This window comes from Myotis nattereri (assembly GCF_964212035.1).
Source record: "Myotis nattereri genome assembly, chromosome: 8".
Classification (NCBI taxonomy): Eukaryota; Metazoa; Chordata; class Mammalia; order Chiroptera; family Vespertilionidae; genus Myotis; species Myotis nattereri.
The window spans coordinates 3,010,571-3,027,097 of NC_138083.1; the positions used below are offsets into that span (position 1 = coordinate 3,010,571).

Consider the following 16,527-nt stretch of genomic DNA (forward strand, 5'->3'; position numbering starts at 1 on the left):
AGGTCAGGATGGACCCCGTCCAGCGCCCCTCCCCACTTTGGTCCTTCTCTGTCTCTGTTGGGGACTCAGGCTGGTTGCCAAGGAACAGCTTGCCCTGCATGGTCACTGCAGCCGCGCAGGCCCACCCCTCTCAGATGAGGAAACTGAGGCACAGAGGGCAGTGGCCTGAGTGTCGGCTGCCCCTGCAGGCCCCGAAGGCCGTGCCCTGAACCCTCCAGCCCTGCTGGGCTTTGCCTGCCAGGTGGCCGAGGGCATGCGCTACCTGGAGGAACGGCGCATCGTGCATCGAGACCTGGCCGCCAGGAATGTGCTTGTGGACGACGACCTGGCCTGCAAAGTGGCCGACTTCGGCCTGGCCCGGCTGCTCAAGGTCAGTGCGGGCTGGGGCTGCCGGCCCCGCAGGCGGTGGAGCCAGGGGAGCGGAGGGCGCCACCTCACCCACCTCACCACGGCGTCCCCTCACCAGGATGACATCTACTCCCCAAGCAGCGGCTCCAAGATCCCCGTCAAGTGGACAGCGCCCGAGGCCGCCCACTACCGCGTGTACTCCCCAAAGTCGGACGTCTGGTCCTTCGGGGTGCTGCTCTATGAAGTGTTCTCTTACGGCCAGTGTCCCTACGAAGGTGAGCCTCCAGGCAGCCGAAGGAGGGCGCACCCTGCCCTGCGGGTTGCTCCCCTCAGCAGGGGCACATGGCCACGAGGCTGCCCATGGAACAGGGTCTGGTGAAGGCTGGGGGCGGGATCCACGGTGACTCCTCCTCCCCAGGAATGAGCAACCACGAGACGCTGCAGCAGATCGAGAGAGGGTACCGGCTTCCGCGCCCGGCCGCCTGCCCCGCCGAGGCCTACGTGCTCATGCTGGCGTGCTGGAAAGGCAGCCCGGAGGAGCGGCCGGCCTTTGCCATGCTGCAGGCGACGCTGGGCACCATCCACAGGCGCCTCCACCCCACCCTCACATGACCTGGGCGCTGCCGGGGCTGGGCTGCTCCCTGGGCCTCTCTTCAGGACAATGTTTGCCTCAGCTCATACAGGGTGCGGACCTACAGCCCTCAGAGCCCCTGGCCGTGGGCCTCAGTGCTGGCACACACAGGTGTGCACACACAGGCCAACATACAAAAACATGCACTTGGAGAGCAGAGGGGCTGGCGTCCTCTGCCCGGCATGGCCACGTCCCTGGCTTGGGCAGGACCCCGAGAGAAGGCCTGTCGAGCTGGGTTTACTCCCCCTCAGGGTGACTGGGGGAGAAGCTCTGAGCCGGCTGAGGTCCCTCCCGCCTGGGACCCCCTCCCAGGGTCAAGAGCAGCAGGTGGGGCTTCCCAATTTTCCCCAGACTTCCGCCAGGGCCTTGTTGAAGGGGCTGGTGCGGGGCTCCCGGGCCGGCCCCAGGCTCTGGGCACGTGGGATGCAGCACCGCCTGCACACGCACGCCTCTGCCTGTGTGCAGCCCCTGTGTGTGCAGGGAGGCAGCCCTCAATAAACATGCGCGCACTAAATCAGCGGCACAGACGTGCGTCACCACAGGCCTCAGCCCCAGCCAGAGCAGGGCTGGTGCGTCATGATGGAGGAGAGCTGGCCCCTGTGTCCCAGCCCCCATCCCGGGCAGCCAGAGGCAGACGATCCCCTGACGCCCTGCAGGAGCTGCGAGAACAGCCCTTTCCATCTCCCTGGGCTGGAGCTGAGGGCGGCTGGGGCTGGTCTTACCATGGGAAGCCGTCTGGGGGGCGGGTGACTCGCCTGCCTCTGTGGCGTAGAGTCCAGCGCGACCTGGTTGTGCAGTCAGGCCACGTGGAGGCGGCTGTGGGAGGCAGGCAGCTGCGGGCAGCTCTCCCGGAAGGGGAGCAGCGTCTCCAGAGCAAGGCAGCTCCCAGCGCTGATTCCAAGCCACCAGCTGACATCGCCGAGTGAGGAGGTGCCTCACCTGCCCAGCTCTGGAGCGAATGGATGAACGAATGGAGGAGCAGGAGGAGCGGGTGGGTGGGGTCTGCCTTCAGGGTCCCCACCCCCCACCCCCCTGGGAGCCCCACACTGGCAGCTATACCCCAGAGGCTTGTGGGACAGAAGAGACAGAGGCAGGCAAGCCCCTCGGGTGCAGATAAGCGACCCCCCAGGGCTGCTCAGAGAGCAGAGGCTGCTGGGGCTGGGTTGGGGGCGAGCGGCGGGGGCAGCACAGGGATGGGGTAGGAACCAGACACATCAGGCTCAGGTGCATCTGGCTTTGGATCAGGGTTGAGTGGGAGGGCAGGAGTCCCCAGAGCCTCAGACCCCCGGGTAGGCCGCCCCAGCCCTGGTGGGAGTGGGGGCAGGAGGGTTTGGGCAGCGGCTGCTGGCCCTTCCTTCCTGGGCTGGGCCGAGGAGCTGGGCCCCAGAAGGCGAGGGCTGGAGCTGAGCTCCTCCGGCTCGGCCGGAGCAAGGTCTCCTCTGGGCAGGGGCTCCGGCCACCAGGAAAGGCTCACCCTCTCGGCCTGGCATTGGGGTGTGTGGGCGGGCTGGGCAGGCAGCCTCAGAGGGAAGGAATGAGCGAGGCGTGGTCACAGGCCAGAGAGGCAGGTGTGCGTGGGGCTCACCTTGGGTGTCTCACCAGCCATGTGCTGGACAGGTTTGTGCTCCGGAGCCTCTGGGCGGGGCTGGGACATAGTCTCGAAACTGGAGCTTCCTGGTGTGACTCAGCCAGAGCCCCAGGCTCGTCCGCACCAGGAACTCGAGGCCCCTTGGACTGGAGTGTATTGGTGAGCAGTTGAGGAGGGCTTGGAACCCCCTGGGCCCAACAGGCGCTAAGCTGCCCACCCCCATGTGTCCTGCTCCCGCTAAGCCCTGCCCCCTCCAGGGCGCCCGCGGCCACTTTCCCACACAGCTTGGTCAGTGCTGAGCGGGGCTGCCCGGCACAGCACATGGATGACCTTGTTAAATAGCACGCCTCCTGTTCTTTCCTCGAGATGGGTGAGCGGGGCCATTACTCCTCCTTGATGAAGGGAGAGTTTCAACAAGCAGGACTCTCGCTCATTTGTCCTCATAGCCTCCTGATGTAGCAGCAAATCCTGGCACCGCCTCAGACCGGAAGTCACTCAGGCTCCAGGCCAGCAGGCTGACCCCGGACCCACGTCACCCTGGGCTGCCTGTGGCAGCCACACCAGCTCCTCCAGGCGGCCCTGAGGTCAGGGAAGGGAGTGCCTTGTCCGTGGTCTCCGTCCCTGACCCAGCTTCAAAACCCCCCATGGTCCAGGCTCCACTAAGGCGGACCCAGGGGGCCCTGGCTGGTCACTCCGCCCTCCCTCTCTTGGGGCTCAGGCCCAGCCACGTGGTCGCTGGGTGGGCACATTTCCCACAGAGGGTGGGCAAGAGCAGCGCCCAGACTGACCTGGCCCAGGAGGTGGAACAGTTGGGGCTGCCAGGCCCTCTAGGGTTGGGCCCAGGTGCTTAGGGAAGTGGGCAGCTCATTGGCTGGGCGTGTGGGTGGCTGTCAGAATTGGCCCTGCCCTTCCACACCTCCCAGCCCCGGTGTTCAGAGCAGCCGGGCGGCAGGCAGGGGAGGCCAGGTGGCTGGGTCCTTCCACGTTAGACACCATGGTGTCCCGGGGCCGGGCCCGCCTGGGCCCCCAGTACGTGGGCCTCTGGGACTTCACGGCCCGGACAAACGAGGAGCTAAGCTTCCGGGCAGGCGACCTCTTCCACGTGGCCCGGAAGGAGGAGGAGTGGTGGTGGGCCACGCTGCTGGACGCAGAGGGCGGGGCCCTGGCTGAAGGCTACGTGCCCCACAACTACCTGGCCGAGAGGGAGACGGTGGAGTCTGAGCCGTGAGTGCCCTCTGGTCCTTGCGGGCCACCAAGCTGCTCCCCCACCCCCACCCCTCGTCCCTGGGCCCTGCAGTCCATTAGAGCTCAGAGCAGGGCAGGGCCTCCAGGGAATAGAGCTCGGCGCCCTGTGGCTGGGCTGGGGGAGGGGCAGGGGTGCAGGGCTGGCCCAGGAGGGTAAGGACTTGTGGCTTCGTCTCCTTGGGCCCCCAAGTCGGGGCTGGACCCCACCCTCCATGGCTGTACAGCATTGCCGACTGGCATCTGGGGGGAAGCCGAGGCCTGGGGCCCCTCCCCTGGGCTCCCACATAATCACTTTGTGGTGCCAGGACCCAGAGAGGACAGAAGAGGCCGCAGGGGGCTCCCGGGTGGCTGGCCTGCAGTGAACCCAAGGCAGGGCTGGACCTTTTGGGGAGCCAAGTTCTGCTCACCTTCTAACCAACTGAAACCAGATGTGCGACCTAGTTAGGGAGGGAGGAAGGTCATTGCGACATGCCCTGCTCGGGTGTGGGCTGCGGGCACCTGCTCCTTGCACCTTCACGGCTGCCTCGTCATGGCAAGGTGGCTCCGGGAGCGGGCAGCTTCCCTGAGAGGCTGCCCAGGATGCTTGAACCACAGGGGCAGCCTTCGATGGGCGCATCCACGAGGCTTGAGCTGGTTCCCCGGAGCTCGGGGAGGGGGTGTCCAGCCTGTGCACCCACCTTGTTTGAGCTCGCGCTGTGTGTGGGCAGCACAGTGAACACGTGTAGGGATGACCACCTACCGAGGGGAGACTGGCAATGAGCAAGCTCAGCCGGAAGCAGGTCGGCTTCAGAAGGCAGGGTCTCTCAGCGGGTGTGCTGCGGGGTAGGATCAGCTGGAGGAGGCGGGGGGGGGGGGCAGCGTGGTGCGGGGTGAGCAGGGAGTCCTCTGAGGTGTGCGTGCTGGGCTGTGCTGGGCAGTGGTCTTCCGTGCAGGGGCCTGAGTTCCAATGGTACTGAGGGAGTTGGGGTGCCAAGGACAGAGCAGCTGGCAGCAGAGGTCACCTGGGAGATGGCCGGCCCCACCCTGCAGCCCAGAGTCCAGGGCTCGCCATGCCCTGGTGCTGGCTGCTGGCGTGTAGGCATGGGGTGAGCGTGTGGGTGAGTGTGCAAATGTGGGTGTGCGACCAGTCAGTTGTGCCCAGCCAGCTGCTCAGGTCCCTGGTGCTGGAACACAGCCTGACTGTGGCCCAGGTTGCGGACGGTGGTCACAGAATCACAGAACCATGTGGTGCCTGGGATGGACAGCACAGCCCTGGGACAGGGTGAATCTGACCACACACAGGGGACAGCCCAGGCCAGAGTGGTGGGAGATGCCTGTTCTGCAGCCTCCGGGTCACTAGGGACTTTCTAGAACCAGCCACTTGGGACATTTGGGTTCTGTGATGGGCAAAGAAGAAGCCTCAGGGTGGAGACAGTATCAGCTAGCAGCTGGGGTTCCCGGTGACAGGGCTGGGACTCAGGGTGGGAGGGCAGGGATCAGGATGGAGTCAGTGTGGGCTCTGGGCCTCCTGGCCCCCCTGCAGGTGGTTCTTCGGCTGCATCTCCCGCTTGGAAGCCTTGCACCGACTGCAGGCAGACGGCACGGAGCCAGGGGCCTTCCTGATCAGGGTCAGCGAGAAGCCGGGTGCCGACTATGTCCTCTCAGGTACAACAGCCCCTCTCCCGTTCTGCAAGGGTGCCGGGCTTGGTGCCTCCTTACCCCAGACCCTTTCTCCCTCCCTCTGGCTGTGACGTCCAGGACATCGAGGCCTGTCCCGGGGACCTCAAGCCCTGCGGGGGTGGCTGTCCTGTGGCCCCAGCCTGGATTTTCTCCTTTCACTGTTGGGAGGACACAGGGCAGGAGGCTGGGTGTGGTGCCCTCCTGGCCTGCACTCCTCTTGAGACAGTGGTGCTCACACCGGCTCATGTGCCCTCCTTTGCCCGTCGCCCTGCGCTCCAGTGCGGGACAGGCAGGCCGTGCGGCACTACAGGATCTGGAGGTGTGCTGGCCGGCTGCACCTCAGCGAAGCCGTGTCCTTCCCCAGCCTGGCCCAGCTCGTGGGCCACCACCAGGCACACAGCCTGTCCAAAGGCCTGCGGCTGACTGTGCCCTGCTGGAAGGTAGGCCCCGTGCCCCCTCCGCCCCCCGCTCCGGATCTGCCCACCGCAGCCCTTTCTCCTCAATGACACAGATCCTCAGGGTCATGCATGGGACTCCAGGGGACTCTGGCTGAGGTCCTACAGAGCTGGAGTTGCAGGTGGGGCAGAGGATGGTCCCCTTTTGCCGGTCACCCTCACCTCTGGACCATAAGAGGTCAGGGATGTCCCTGCTGTGTCCTTTGTCTCTGAGACAAGGCCATGTGCCCAGCTGCTAGCTGAGTGGCAAGTGGGCCAATGTCACAGGCCCAGGGCAGGCAGTGAGGGTGGGTGTTTACCGGACACAGCAAGGGGCAGCCCCTGGAGAGCACAGCATGCCCTGGATGCTGGGACCCTTGACCAGGGCTCCTGCTGCTGGGGTCAGAGGGACTTCTGGAAGGGCTGGGTGACGGGGTGGCACCCCCTGCTGTGTCCCTGCCTGTCCCTGCAGCACGAGCGGGAGCCCCTGCCCCTCTGTGCCGACTGGGAGCGGCCCCGGGAGGAGTTCACGCTCTGCAGGAAGCTGGGGGCCGGCTACTTCGGGGAGGTCTTCGAGGGGCTCTGGAAAGGCCAGGTCCGTGTGGCCATTAAGGTGATTGCCCGAGGTGAGTGGCCCCAGGCCAGGGGACTCTGCCTGACTACCCCCTCCAGTCCCACCAACAGGGACTCCTGGCCTCACTCACTGGGGGTGGGGCCGAGGCAAGCCCAGGCCTGGCATCCGTGAGCCATGCACTGCCCTGCCTGTGCCACTTGTGGCACCTACAGCCACATGGAGGTGACATTTCCTCTCAGTTGCAATTGTTCTTACCTAAATGCACTTATTATAAAGGGCACAATCAATTTTTTTCTATTCCATTTTAATTACATTGTTATTTCTTTTTGAAAAAGATTTTAATTGCTTTTTAGAGACAGGAAGGGAGAGGGAGAGAGAAACATTGATTGGCTGCCTCCTGCACACCCCCTACCAGGGATGGAGCCCACAACAGGGCATGTGCCCTGACTGGGAATTGAACTGCCAACCTTTCTGTGCATGGGAGGATGACCAACCACTGAGCCACACTGGCCAGGGTGGCTGTTAAATTCTTATCGTTAATGGAAAGCCACCAAACCACGGTTGCTAGTAACCTGACAGGCCCATCTGCAATCTCCTTGGTAGGCACCAGGGGCAAGAACCAGCAGCCCAGGGCCCACGGGAACACATGGGCATGTTTCAGCTCCTCATGTGGCTGGGGCAGGGGTGGGCCAAAGTGGTATGAGGGTGCCTGGGTGTGGTCAGAGTGGAGTGGGTGTGGCGGACCCTCATGGAGACCCCTATGGGGTGTGGGGCTGCCGTGGGACCAGTGCATCTGCCCTGCACTCTGGCCTTGGGAGTTGGGCCCAAGAGAGCACCCACAGTTACTGAGGGTGGTTGTTGGGCCTGCACCCACCGACCTGCCCATCTTGCAGACGACCTCCTGCACCAGCACACGTTCCAGTCGGAGATCCAGGCCATGAAGAAGCTTCGGCACAAGCACATCCTGGCGCTGTATGCGGTGGCGTCCGTGGGGGACCCCGTGTACATCATCACAGAGCTCATGGCAAAGGGGAGCCTGCTGGAGCTCCTGCGGGGTAAGTGGTGGGGGTGGCCTGGGGGCTGCTCTCAGGGGCCAAAGTGACACATGCTCGCTGGGGGAGGGGTCAGGAAGGACGCTGAAGGAAGAAAACCCTGACTGCCCACACCATGCCCAGGACGCCGGGGTCTCCTGACGCATTGCCGGGCCTTTCCTGGGTAAGGAATGTGTGCGACGTGTGTGCTAAATGTGCTGTCCGTTCATTGTGAAGTCTGAGGAATAGAGAGAAGGACAAATACGACAAGGAAAGCCCCTCTCACTCCTGCGGCCACGGCCACCTGAGTCTTATCCTCTGACAAGCCCCAGGGTCTCCTGTACCACCCAGCCGGACGGAGGCTGTGGCCGAGCGGAGGGCCACAGGGGCAGGTGTGGCCGTGTCAGAGATGTTGAAACGGGAAGAAGTGTAGGATGACGGCCAGTATGTGATGTGTGCGCCTGGGATTAGTCCTCCTGACCAAGTCTGACTGTCGAGCTGCTCACAGAGGCGGCGCGTTGCGGGCACTGTCCCATGTCTGACGGCTCTTCAGAAAGGGCACTGCTGACGGCTGCACTCCCGCAGGTGTGCGGCCTCCCTTGGCCAGTGGCCTGCAGGGCCTTTCTGTTTGCCATCTGGCGGGTGCCTGTGTACTGACAGCCCTGCTTCAGGTTCCCCGAAGCAAAGTATAGATGTGTATGAACGTCTTTAGGGCCGAAACAGAACTGCCTCTGGAAGGGCTGCGTGGGGGCTGCTGTCCCAATTTTAAATCAGCCCCCGTGCTCTGCCCAGCTCCTCCACTGCAACAGAGCCGGCAGAGAGGACACCACTGACCGGCCCCTTTGCCTCTGCAGAGTCTGATGAGAAAGCCCTGCCTGTCTTGGAGCTGGTGGACATTGCCTCCCAGGTGGCCGAAGGCATGTGCTACCTGGAGTCGCAGAATTATATCCACCGGGACCTGGCTGCCAGGAACATCCTCGTGGGAGAGAACAACATTTGCAAAGTGGGGGATTTCGGGCTGGCCAGGCTCATCAAGGTGGGCCCAGGAGGGCCTGGGGCAGAGCAGGGCATCCTCTGTGGTCCCTGAGGGGACAGGAGTAGAGGGCTGCGGCTCTGGGAGGGGGACACAGGAAGCTGCTCACAGGGCCTTTCAGAGCTGGGGCAGGGGGCTGGGGGGTGTGTGAGGCACTTGGCCAGTCCAGGAACCACAGGAGCCAGTCTCTGCTGAGCGGGAGAAGCAGGGACCCAGCCTTCATTTGCTCACTCCTTTATTCGTGATGCTGCCTTAGCTTCTGCGGTTCAGGCAGCAGAGGATGCGTGTGGTGCGTGAGCGCAGGGTGAACACCTCCCAACCCCCAGAGAAAGTTTTATTGTGGAGACTGGGAGACACAAGGGTCAGAATCATGCAATGGGCCTCGTGGTCCCTCGGTCGAGAGCCACACCTGCCAGTGCCAGTTCATGCCTTTGCTCCTTGCGTGGGCTGCTCAGGAGCTGCTGTTTCGGTGGTCCTTTCCTCATTGAGGCGTTTCCCTCCTCACTCGGTGGCCAGCAGGGGACAGTCAATGGAGAAGGCAGGCTGACTGCGACTGCCAGCCTTTCTGAGTTTGTCCAGTGGTGGCCAGTCAGCCTTTCTCGGCATCTCTGAACGCGTGAACCTGAGCACATCTGCAGGCTCCGCCAGTGGCCACCGTGCTGCTGGGTCACGCGGCCCCATGTCTGGGCTCTGCCGCCCGTCTGTCTTCTCTGCCCACAAGCCCTGGGTCAGCCTGTCCCCAAGGTGGGCCGCATCCCCCTCTAGTGGTGGCTGTGATGGCCTGTGTCCCAACTGCTCACGCTACAGGCAGGCAGCCACAGCCCTGCTCACCAGCCACCGGCTCCCATGCCTGTCCCTGCTCTGGAGGTGCAGGCAGCCCCTGCCTCCCCCAGCTTGTCTGTCATTGCAGGAGGACATCTATCTTTCCCACGACCGCAAAATCCCCTACAAGTGGACCGCCCCAGAGGCGCTCTCCCGAGGGCACTACTCCATCAAATCTGACGTCTGGTCCTTCGGGGTTCTCCTCCATGAGATTTTCAGCAGGGGCCAGACGCCCTATCCAGGTACTGGGCCCAAGCAGTGAGGGAAGTGGCCGTCACTTTGGACCTGTTACCTGGACACCATTCTGAGCCCCTGGGTGCTGTCCAGAGCGAGGGCCTAGGAAATGGGTGTGGGGGTGCCGTGGGTAAGAGCGTGGCCCAAGGCATCTGAGGAGGCACAGTAGCTGGTGGGCACTGGCCTCCCAGCCGCCCTGTCCCCCTTCCACAGGCATGTCCAACCACGAGGCCTTCATGAGAGTGGACTCTGGCTACCGCATGCCCTGCCCCCCCGAGTGCCCGCCCAGCGCCCACAGGCTGATGCTCGCGTGCTGGCACCGGAGCCCTGAGCGGAGGCCCTGCTTCCGAGCCCTGCGGGAGCAGCTCTGCAGCTTCACCAGCTACGAGAACCCAATCTGAGTGCCGAGTGTGGTCCTCCCCACCCCCTGCCTGGAGGGGGCAAAGGCACGACAGCGCCCAGATCCAGACTGTATACTCGGGGCAGGAAGCTGCGCCAGCCACCAGGGCTCCCTGCCCTGGGCAGAGATGCTCTGCGGCCTGGAGCCGAGACTTCCTCTTCTGAGACACCAGCACCAGAAACATGCCAGGCCCTCCCACCTGCCTCGATGTGGAGCCGTGCAGGAGTGGGGAGCGGAGCTGTGCCTGGCACTGACCAGTCCACCAGCCGTCAGGACCAGTGCTTGGCCCTCCAGCCAGTACATGGTGGAAACCTGGGTCCTGGCTGTGCCCTCCTTTTGCCATCTGGCCCCTGCCTGCCCCGACCCGAGGCTGGGAAGACACCCCAGCACTCAAACAGGCTCTGCTGGTGGTTGGACGCTGCCACCTACCATCCCAGGACCAGGTGGCTGCCCGTCTCCCTGCCACTGTTCTCAGGAGCTGCCTCCGAAGGCTCTGGGGCCTGGTCTGGACACTATGGCCAGAAAGATGGGGTGGGGCACTTGCCCATCCAGCTTTGGGACCACAGGAGAGCCTGGGTAAGCCCCCCCAGTGGCCTTGGAATAGACTCATGCAGCTATCTATAGCACAGGGTGGGAGGGGAGGGGGCGGGAGAGGAGGGCTCCCTCAGAGGCCAGCTGAGTCCCACCTCACACCATGCCCCCACCCACTAAGCTGCCCTCTCCTGGCCAACAGATGTGGGTCATTCTGTTGGCCACTGGAGACCTGTGGACACCAGGCAGGCAGACAGATTGCACAACCACCCTTTCCAGCTCCCTGAGCTGGACTTCGCCCAAAGCTGGGCTGCCTGTGGTGAGAACACCCCCCTCCCCCGCCCTTAGCTGTAAGTGCCTGGGCCATGGCCCGACCCCTCCTGGGCTGGGAGGGCCCTGCTCAGTGTCCTACAGGAGCTAGCGGTGGCACTTATGGGAAGTCACCTGGCAGACAGTGTGGCTCAGTGCTTGTTCCATACCAGTTGGTAGGGACAACCTTTGCCTGTCCCTACCCGTCCCTCCCTGGTATTGAGGGGCCTCATGTCTTTCAAGGGGCACCAGGTCCCTCTAGCTGACAGCTCCAAAACCCATAGCCTCCCAGAGGCCAAGGGGCAGGGGCTGAGTGACCTAGTAGACATGACCTCAGGGTTACACAGATCACGGACCACCCACTCTCCCAGGTGCCCACCTCTCAGGCACAAGGCTCCACACTCATCACAGCAGCTCACTAGGGGTGGGGGATCGGCTAGGCCTGAGGTAGCCCCCCAGCAAGGAGTCCCTGGGGCAGGGCCAGCTCCCCACCTCCACCAGGAAGTGAGGAGGCTGAGTGACTTCTCCCACTGCCTGGACACACAGCTAGGAACACCATCAGGGATGCTGGCTGCTTCTCATTTATTTTCCATTTGGTGCAAGGCACATGGCTATGGGGTGTTAGGCAGGCTTGCGTGTGGCTTGGGTAGTAAAGAGTGGGGCTCTCTCAACTTCCTTTTTGGTGTGTTGCTGTTTTGATATAAAAGAACCCAACTGCTTCTGTTTGCTGCAGCCGGCCTAGTCTACGCCAGGTGGGGTGTGAGGGAAGGGGATGGAGGGGGGGAGGGGCTCAAAGAGCCTAGCGCCTCTGGAAGTCTGGTGGCTGGTGGCGGCCACTCAGGATGGGGGCCCAGCGTGGACTTTGCCAGGCTGGCCGCCCGGCTGCTTCCTTGTGGCTTCCCGAGCCAGGTCACAGGTGGTCATGCTGCTGGAGGCCTGGGGAGATTCCGAGCTGGGGGGAGAGCGTGTGGTCAGAGGCTGCTCCCAGCTGCCACACCTCCCCCGCTGGCCCCAAGAAGGTGCACTCACTGCTCTGGGGACTCCAACACTGTGGCCATGAATGGGAGAGTGGACTTCCCAAAAAAGAAGCTTGCCCACCAGTGACCCGGGTCGGCTTTGGGGAGACCTGAGAGCAATACAGTGGGGTCACAGTGCTGCTGCCCACTCCTGGGACCCCCTCCAGATGGTTCCCGCCACAGAAGGGAAGTGGGCCTGCTGCACTCACCCGGAGGGTGGGGGATGGCTTCCCCAGGGTACTCGGCACTTCCACAGGAGCTGTTACTGGAAGTGGAACCCAGGCGGCCTGGAGAGGAGAGGAGGTCAGCTTCAGCCTGCAGCCATTCCCCAGGCAGCCTGGGCTTCTCCAAGGACTAGAGCTGGGCGGGGGGGAGGAGGGGCAGTCAGACCTGGGGGCCGTGGGCGAGGGGCTGACTTACGCCGGTAGTAGTCGTGGGTGGCCACGAGGGAGCCGCTGGAGGGGATGGCGGCCATGCTCTTGCTTGTGCACCGGTGGAAACCTGCGCACGGGGGTTCGGGGCCCCTTTGGTAACCAAATGATCCTGGGGAAGGGCTTCCCACCCGGGCTCCCGGGTCCGCTCCGTGGGCTCCCGGGAGGGGAAGCGGCGCCGGTTTCTCGAGCCTAGATGTGGCTCCGGAACGCCCGGGTGGCGGACCGCCTTCTCCACGCCGGGCGCCAGCAGCTCTAACCAGCCCGAACCGGCCGCGCGCGCGGAACAAAGGCGCTTTGTGCGTGGGGCACCACCTGCGCCTCCGGGAACCCGCCTGGCTGCCCCCGGGGATACCGAACCCACCCGCCTCCCCGGCCCAGGGGCCCGTTCCCGCCCCACGGAAGCCCTCGGCCCCGCCCTTGGCGCCTCCAGCGCCGCGTCCCCCAGCCCCGCGCCTCCCGCTCCGCCCGCTCCCGGTGCGTCCTCGCTTCCTTCTGTCGACCCGTCCGGCCAGCGTCACGCACGGGGCCGCCCCCGCCGCCCTCACCTTGGCGGCGACCCCTCGCGGACCTCGGCGCGCGATCACGGGGGCGGGAACGGGGGCGCTAGGCCGGGGAGCCCATTTGCAGAGGAGACCGCGGGAGGCCACTCCACGACCGAGACGCGCGGAGCTGCGCACACGCGGACGCGCACGCTTATATACGGCTGCGCGCTTACGTCACGGGGCGGGGCGCCCAGACCGCGCCCCCCGACCTGCTCTCCAGGGTTGGCCCCGGCGGAAGTCCAGCCCCGCGGAGTTCCTCAGACCTCGGGCGCCTGGGAAGCGTGGTTCACTGACCCTCTCCCCTGTCCTGGAGCAGGGCCTGTCCCCTCTTCCGGCCCCGGCCACCCTCTCGGACCCCTGCCGGTCCGGCTGTCTCGCCCTGTCCGCCCCGTGGAGCCGGCGGGGGCCCTGGACCGTGGCCCCTGCACTCCCCGATCGGTTGTGTTGCGGTGCACAGCCCTGGACCGAGCCCGCAGGCCCAGCCTCCGCAGTGTCCCTGTCCTCGGCCTTCTCCGCTCAGGACTCTCTCACCTGGCACAGGAGTGGGCCCAGCGGCATCTCTGCCCCCAGCTGCGGGAGCTGGTGGTACCCAGGGGATGCTGTGCGCCCTGAGCCCTCCGGACATGGCCCTTCAAAGCTTCAGGGCTGGTGAAACCCTCCTATATCCCCTTCGCAGCTCTGCCACCCACATCCCAGTTCCCAGCTCCAGCCGGCCTCTAGGCTGCTTGTGAGGCCCGGGTGGCATCCAGGGCAGGGCACTGGCAGCAGGGGCGTTTATTTGAGTGGCTGGGGTGAAGACTCGCTCTTTGGGGATTTCTCCAGTAGCTGGAGGCAGTGGTCCCCTGTTTTGGGTGACCCCAGAATATTTCCCCAAGGTGCCTGGGGCTTGTAAATCAGAAGGACTTCCTTTCTGATATGGAAGACTGCCCTCGACCTCCTCACACAGACCCATGCCCCAACCTTCCTCTGCAGGGAGGGGCAGTCAGCAGCTCTGGACATTTGGCTCTGTAGCTGGGCCCTGGCTGGCTGCACAGTTTTCTTCCCCGGTGGTTGGGAGGCTCTCAGGTCTGTGGGGGCTTCAGGAGGATGCTGCTGGAAGACGCCACACCCCTTCTGCCAGGCTCTCCACATCTGCATCACCCTCAGGACCCCTCCAGCATTTCAACTTCCAGTGCAGCAGGGAGGAAACCAGAACCCTGAGAGGGGAGGGGCCTGGCCATCCCTGGACACAGAGGCTTTTCCAGGCTGGGTGGGGATGGAGGTTGCCGACCTTGTGACTGATACCTGGTTTGGGCAGCAGTGTGGCCTGGGGGACCCTGGGAGGAGGTGCAGTTGCCTGTCCCAGGCAATTCTCATCCTTCTCCACCTCTTCCATCTCTCCTGGGGTCCCCACTAAATGGGCTTCTGCTGGTCCACTGGGAAAGGGACAGTCCCAGGGACTCTCCCAGCCACTTGTCCAGCTGGGTCTTCCACGAGCTCCCAAGATTGCCATGCTTCCTGCAGGAGGTGAGCTGGATGGCATGTATGGACTGAGACACATGACCCCGCAGGAGAGGCACATGGCACCCACCAGGTTGCCCACAGAGCACTGCAACCCCAAACCCCACTTCACAGCCGACACCTTCTCTCATCATTGATTCTCAGTGCCTCTGGATCGAGACCCATAGTCACATCCCGGCCAGTTTTAAAGGACATCTTCTCCTTCCCCCTCCCACTCATCAAATCCTGAGCCCAGTCGTGGTTGAATGCACCAAAGCCATGCCCCAGTAGTCCGTGCTGGCCTGGCCAGCAGCTCTGCTCCTCGGGCCTCAGAGAGCTGCCCGCGGTGGGGAGCAGCCTCTTCCCTCTGGCCTCTGCTCTGGTGCAGGTCCCTGTCTGTCCTGGGAGGGGCCAAACTTGCCGATGCCTATGCATCTGCCCCCATAGGGCCCCAGAGGGCAGGAGGGCCACCAGGGCTTCTGCAGCTCTTGTTTGGGGCTGGAGGCTGGTTCTGGCCTTGCTGCTGTGTTTTGTTGTTTGTTTGTTTAATTAATCATCACCTGAGGATATTTTTACATTGATTTTTTTTTTAGAGAAAGTGGAAGGGAGGGGGAGAGACAGAGCAAGAGAAAGAAACATAGATGTAAGAGAGACACATTAATTGGTTGCCTTCTGACCAGGGCCAGGGATCGAGCCTGCAACCGAGGTACAGGCCCTTGATCACAATCGAACCCGGGACGCTTCAGTCAGCGGACTGACGTTCTATCCACTGAGCCAAACCGGCCAGGACACTGCTGTGGTTTTTGGGCTGATACACATCTATCTGATCATCCAGAGCTTATGGAAGAACCTACTGTGTGCCAGGCAGTGCAAGGCCTGGGTGCGCAGAGGTGGGTAAGCAGGAATTCTGCCCTCTCCAGGCGCAGCCCCTGGAGGCTGAGAAGGTGCAGCGCCAGAGCAGGGAGGTGCACAGGCCTGGGGCCCGCAGGGAGTCCTGGTGCACTGGGCTGTGGGGGTGGGAGGCTGAAGCCAGGTCCTGCCTCTGGGGGGGAAGCAGAGGGTGAGATGTCCCAGAGGCTCCCGGGAGAGGGCCTGGGTGTGCCTGCCCTGGGCCGCGGCAGCACTGCCTTCCTGGGGCTGACAAACAGTGCTGGGCCCTGGGCCACCTGAGGAAGCTGCACCCAGCATCCGCCGCTCAGGTGGGACCCAGGCTGTGTCTCCCTCGGCTCCCTGGGCTGGTTCAGCCTGGGCAATTGTGGTGGGTTTGGGAGGATAGAAGAGACGGGCAGTTGGGGTCTTGACACCCCTCTTCTGGACTTCAAGAAACAACAGCTCCACCCCAGGCAGAGCTGCCGTGGAGGGCCGGGGCTTCCGACCTGGAGGAACTCTGGTGGGCTTGGAGTGTGGTTCCATCCTGCCACTGCCGAGCCTCCACTCCCTCCCTGGAAGGAGGGGGATAATGCTCCTTCCTAACAGGCGTTCTCTGAGGAGGGGATGGAGAGGGAGGGGCTGGTGCCTTGAGTGGAGGCTCTCAGCAGCTGTGGTCCTGGGAGCTGTGGCTGTTCTGTTACCTGTATCGTTAGTTACCTGTACTGCTACTCTGATTGCTGGTATTTGGGGGCTAGGTGAGAGCTTTGCCAAAGCCCTGGAGCCTGGCGGCCTCGCCCCTTGCCTGCGGGGTCAGAACACCCCTCGCCCGGTGGCAGCCACTGCCCAGCTCTTAAGCACAGCTGGAGCCACTGTAGGTAATGTCACCATTTGCAGAAGAAATTGCCACTACAGAGTAATCCATAATAATGAAAGCATAATATGCTAATTAGACCTGAGGTCCTTCAGGACAAAGCGAGGGTGTGTGTGTGTGTGTGTGTGTGTGTGGCAGGGGGCTTCGAGGTAAGCCCGGGTCCTGGGTGCCAGAGGGGAGCCGGTGCCGGCATGGCGGGACGGGGGGGGGGGTGGGTGGGTGGGGGGGGCGGTGAGGGGGGGGTGAGGAAGACCTGCTCTTGCACAAATTTGGTGCATTGGCCTCTAGAGTTAATAAACGCCTACTACGTGGGAGGCACTGGTGTGGCCAGATGATGTGCTGGGGGGCAGCGCAACAGCTGTCCTGCATTTGCCTGCTCTGAGAGGTGGGGAGTGCAGGACTCACAGGGCTATTTTGAGGTTAAGATGCTCCATGTGCATGCTTGGACTGGTGCCTAGCGCTTAGTAGGTGCACAG

At 63.6% G+C, this 16,527-nt stretch overlaps 4 protein-coding genes across 5 annotated transcripts in view; 2 read left to right on the forward strand and 2 right to left on the reverse strand.

Annotated features, from left to right (window-relative positions):
- Positions 1-960, forward strand: part of SRMS (src-related kinase lacking C-terminal regulatory tyrosine and N-terminal myristylation sites) — a gene marked incomplete at both ends in the record, with an annotated part of 6,548 nt that extends 5,588 nt beyond the window's left edge. Inside the window, 3 exons of the mRNA XM_081097597.1 lie at positions 189-370; positions 467-623; positions 767-960. Of these exons, the coding sequence (XP_080953723.1) occupies positions 189-370; positions 467-623; positions 767-960 (533 nt within the window). The remainder of the gene's footprint in view (positions 1-188; positions 371-466; positions 624-766) is intronic.
- The window catches only part of FNDC11 (fibronectin type III domain containing 11), a 17,209-nt gene extending 15,279 nt beyond the window's left edge, over positions 1-1,930 (reverse strand). Inside the window, exon 1 of the mRNA XM_081098032.1 lies at positions 1,702-1,930. Within this exon, the coding sequence (XP_080954158.1) occupies positions 1,702-1,704 (3 nt within the window). The 5' untranslated portion in view covers positions 1,705-1,930. The remainder of the gene's footprint in view (positions 1-1,701) is intronic.
- A 1,631-nt stretch (positions 1,931-3,561) lies between these two features.
- PTK6 (protein tyrosine kinase 6) lies at positions 3,562-11,563 on the forward strand (the record flags this gene model as incomplete). Its single annotated transcript, XM_081097668.1, has 8 exons — positions 3,562-3,791; positions 5,335-5,456; positions 5,751-5,911; positions 6,378-6,531; positions 7,373-7,534; positions 8,365-8,546; positions 9,454-9,607; positions 9,813-11,563. The coding sequence occupies 8 exons, from the start codon at positions 3,562-3,564 to the stop codon at positions 9,998-10,000; spliced, it is 1,353 nt and encodes a 450-aa protein (XP_080953794.1). The 3' UTR covers positions 10,001-11,563.
- PPDPF (pancreatic progenitor cell differentiation and proliferation factor) lies at positions 11,405-12,963 on the reverse strand. Of its 2 annotated transcripts, XM_081096730.1 has the most exons (5): positions 12,835-12,963; positions 12,276-12,356; positions 12,065-12,142; positions 11,869-11,965; positions 11,405-11,791 (listed from the first exon to the last, which is right to left on the reverse strand). In XM_081096730.1, the coding sequence occupies exons 2-5, from the start codon at positions 12,328-12,330 to the stop codon at positions 11,677-11,679; spliced, it is 345 nt and encodes a 114-aa protein (XP_080952856.1). In that variant the 5' UTR covers positions 12,331-12,356; positions 12,835-12,963; the 3' UTR covers positions 11,405-11,676. The 2 variants fall into 2 exon arrangements, with proteins under 2 accessions (XP_080952856.1, XP_080952857.1); XM_081096731.1 differs by lacking the exon at positions 12,835-12,963 and having other exon boundaries at positions 12,276-12,731.
- Positions 12,964-16,527: the final 3,564 nt, after the last annotated feature.

Bases quoted from the DNA above. Each gene is read 5' to 3' on its own strand.
- PPDPF (XM_081096730.1), bottom strand. From the start codon at position 12,330: ATGGCCGCCATCCCCTCCAGCGGCTCCCTCGTGGCCACCCACGACTAC. The intron at 12,143-12,275 runs GTAAGTCAGCCC...TCTCCTCTCCAG, and splicing joins CACCCACGACTACTACCGGC to GCCGCCTGGGTTCCACTTCC. The intron at 11,966-12,064 runs GTGAGTGCAGCA...TATTGCTCTCAG, and splicing joins AGCCATCCCCCACCCTCCGG to GTCTCCCCAAAGCCGACCCG.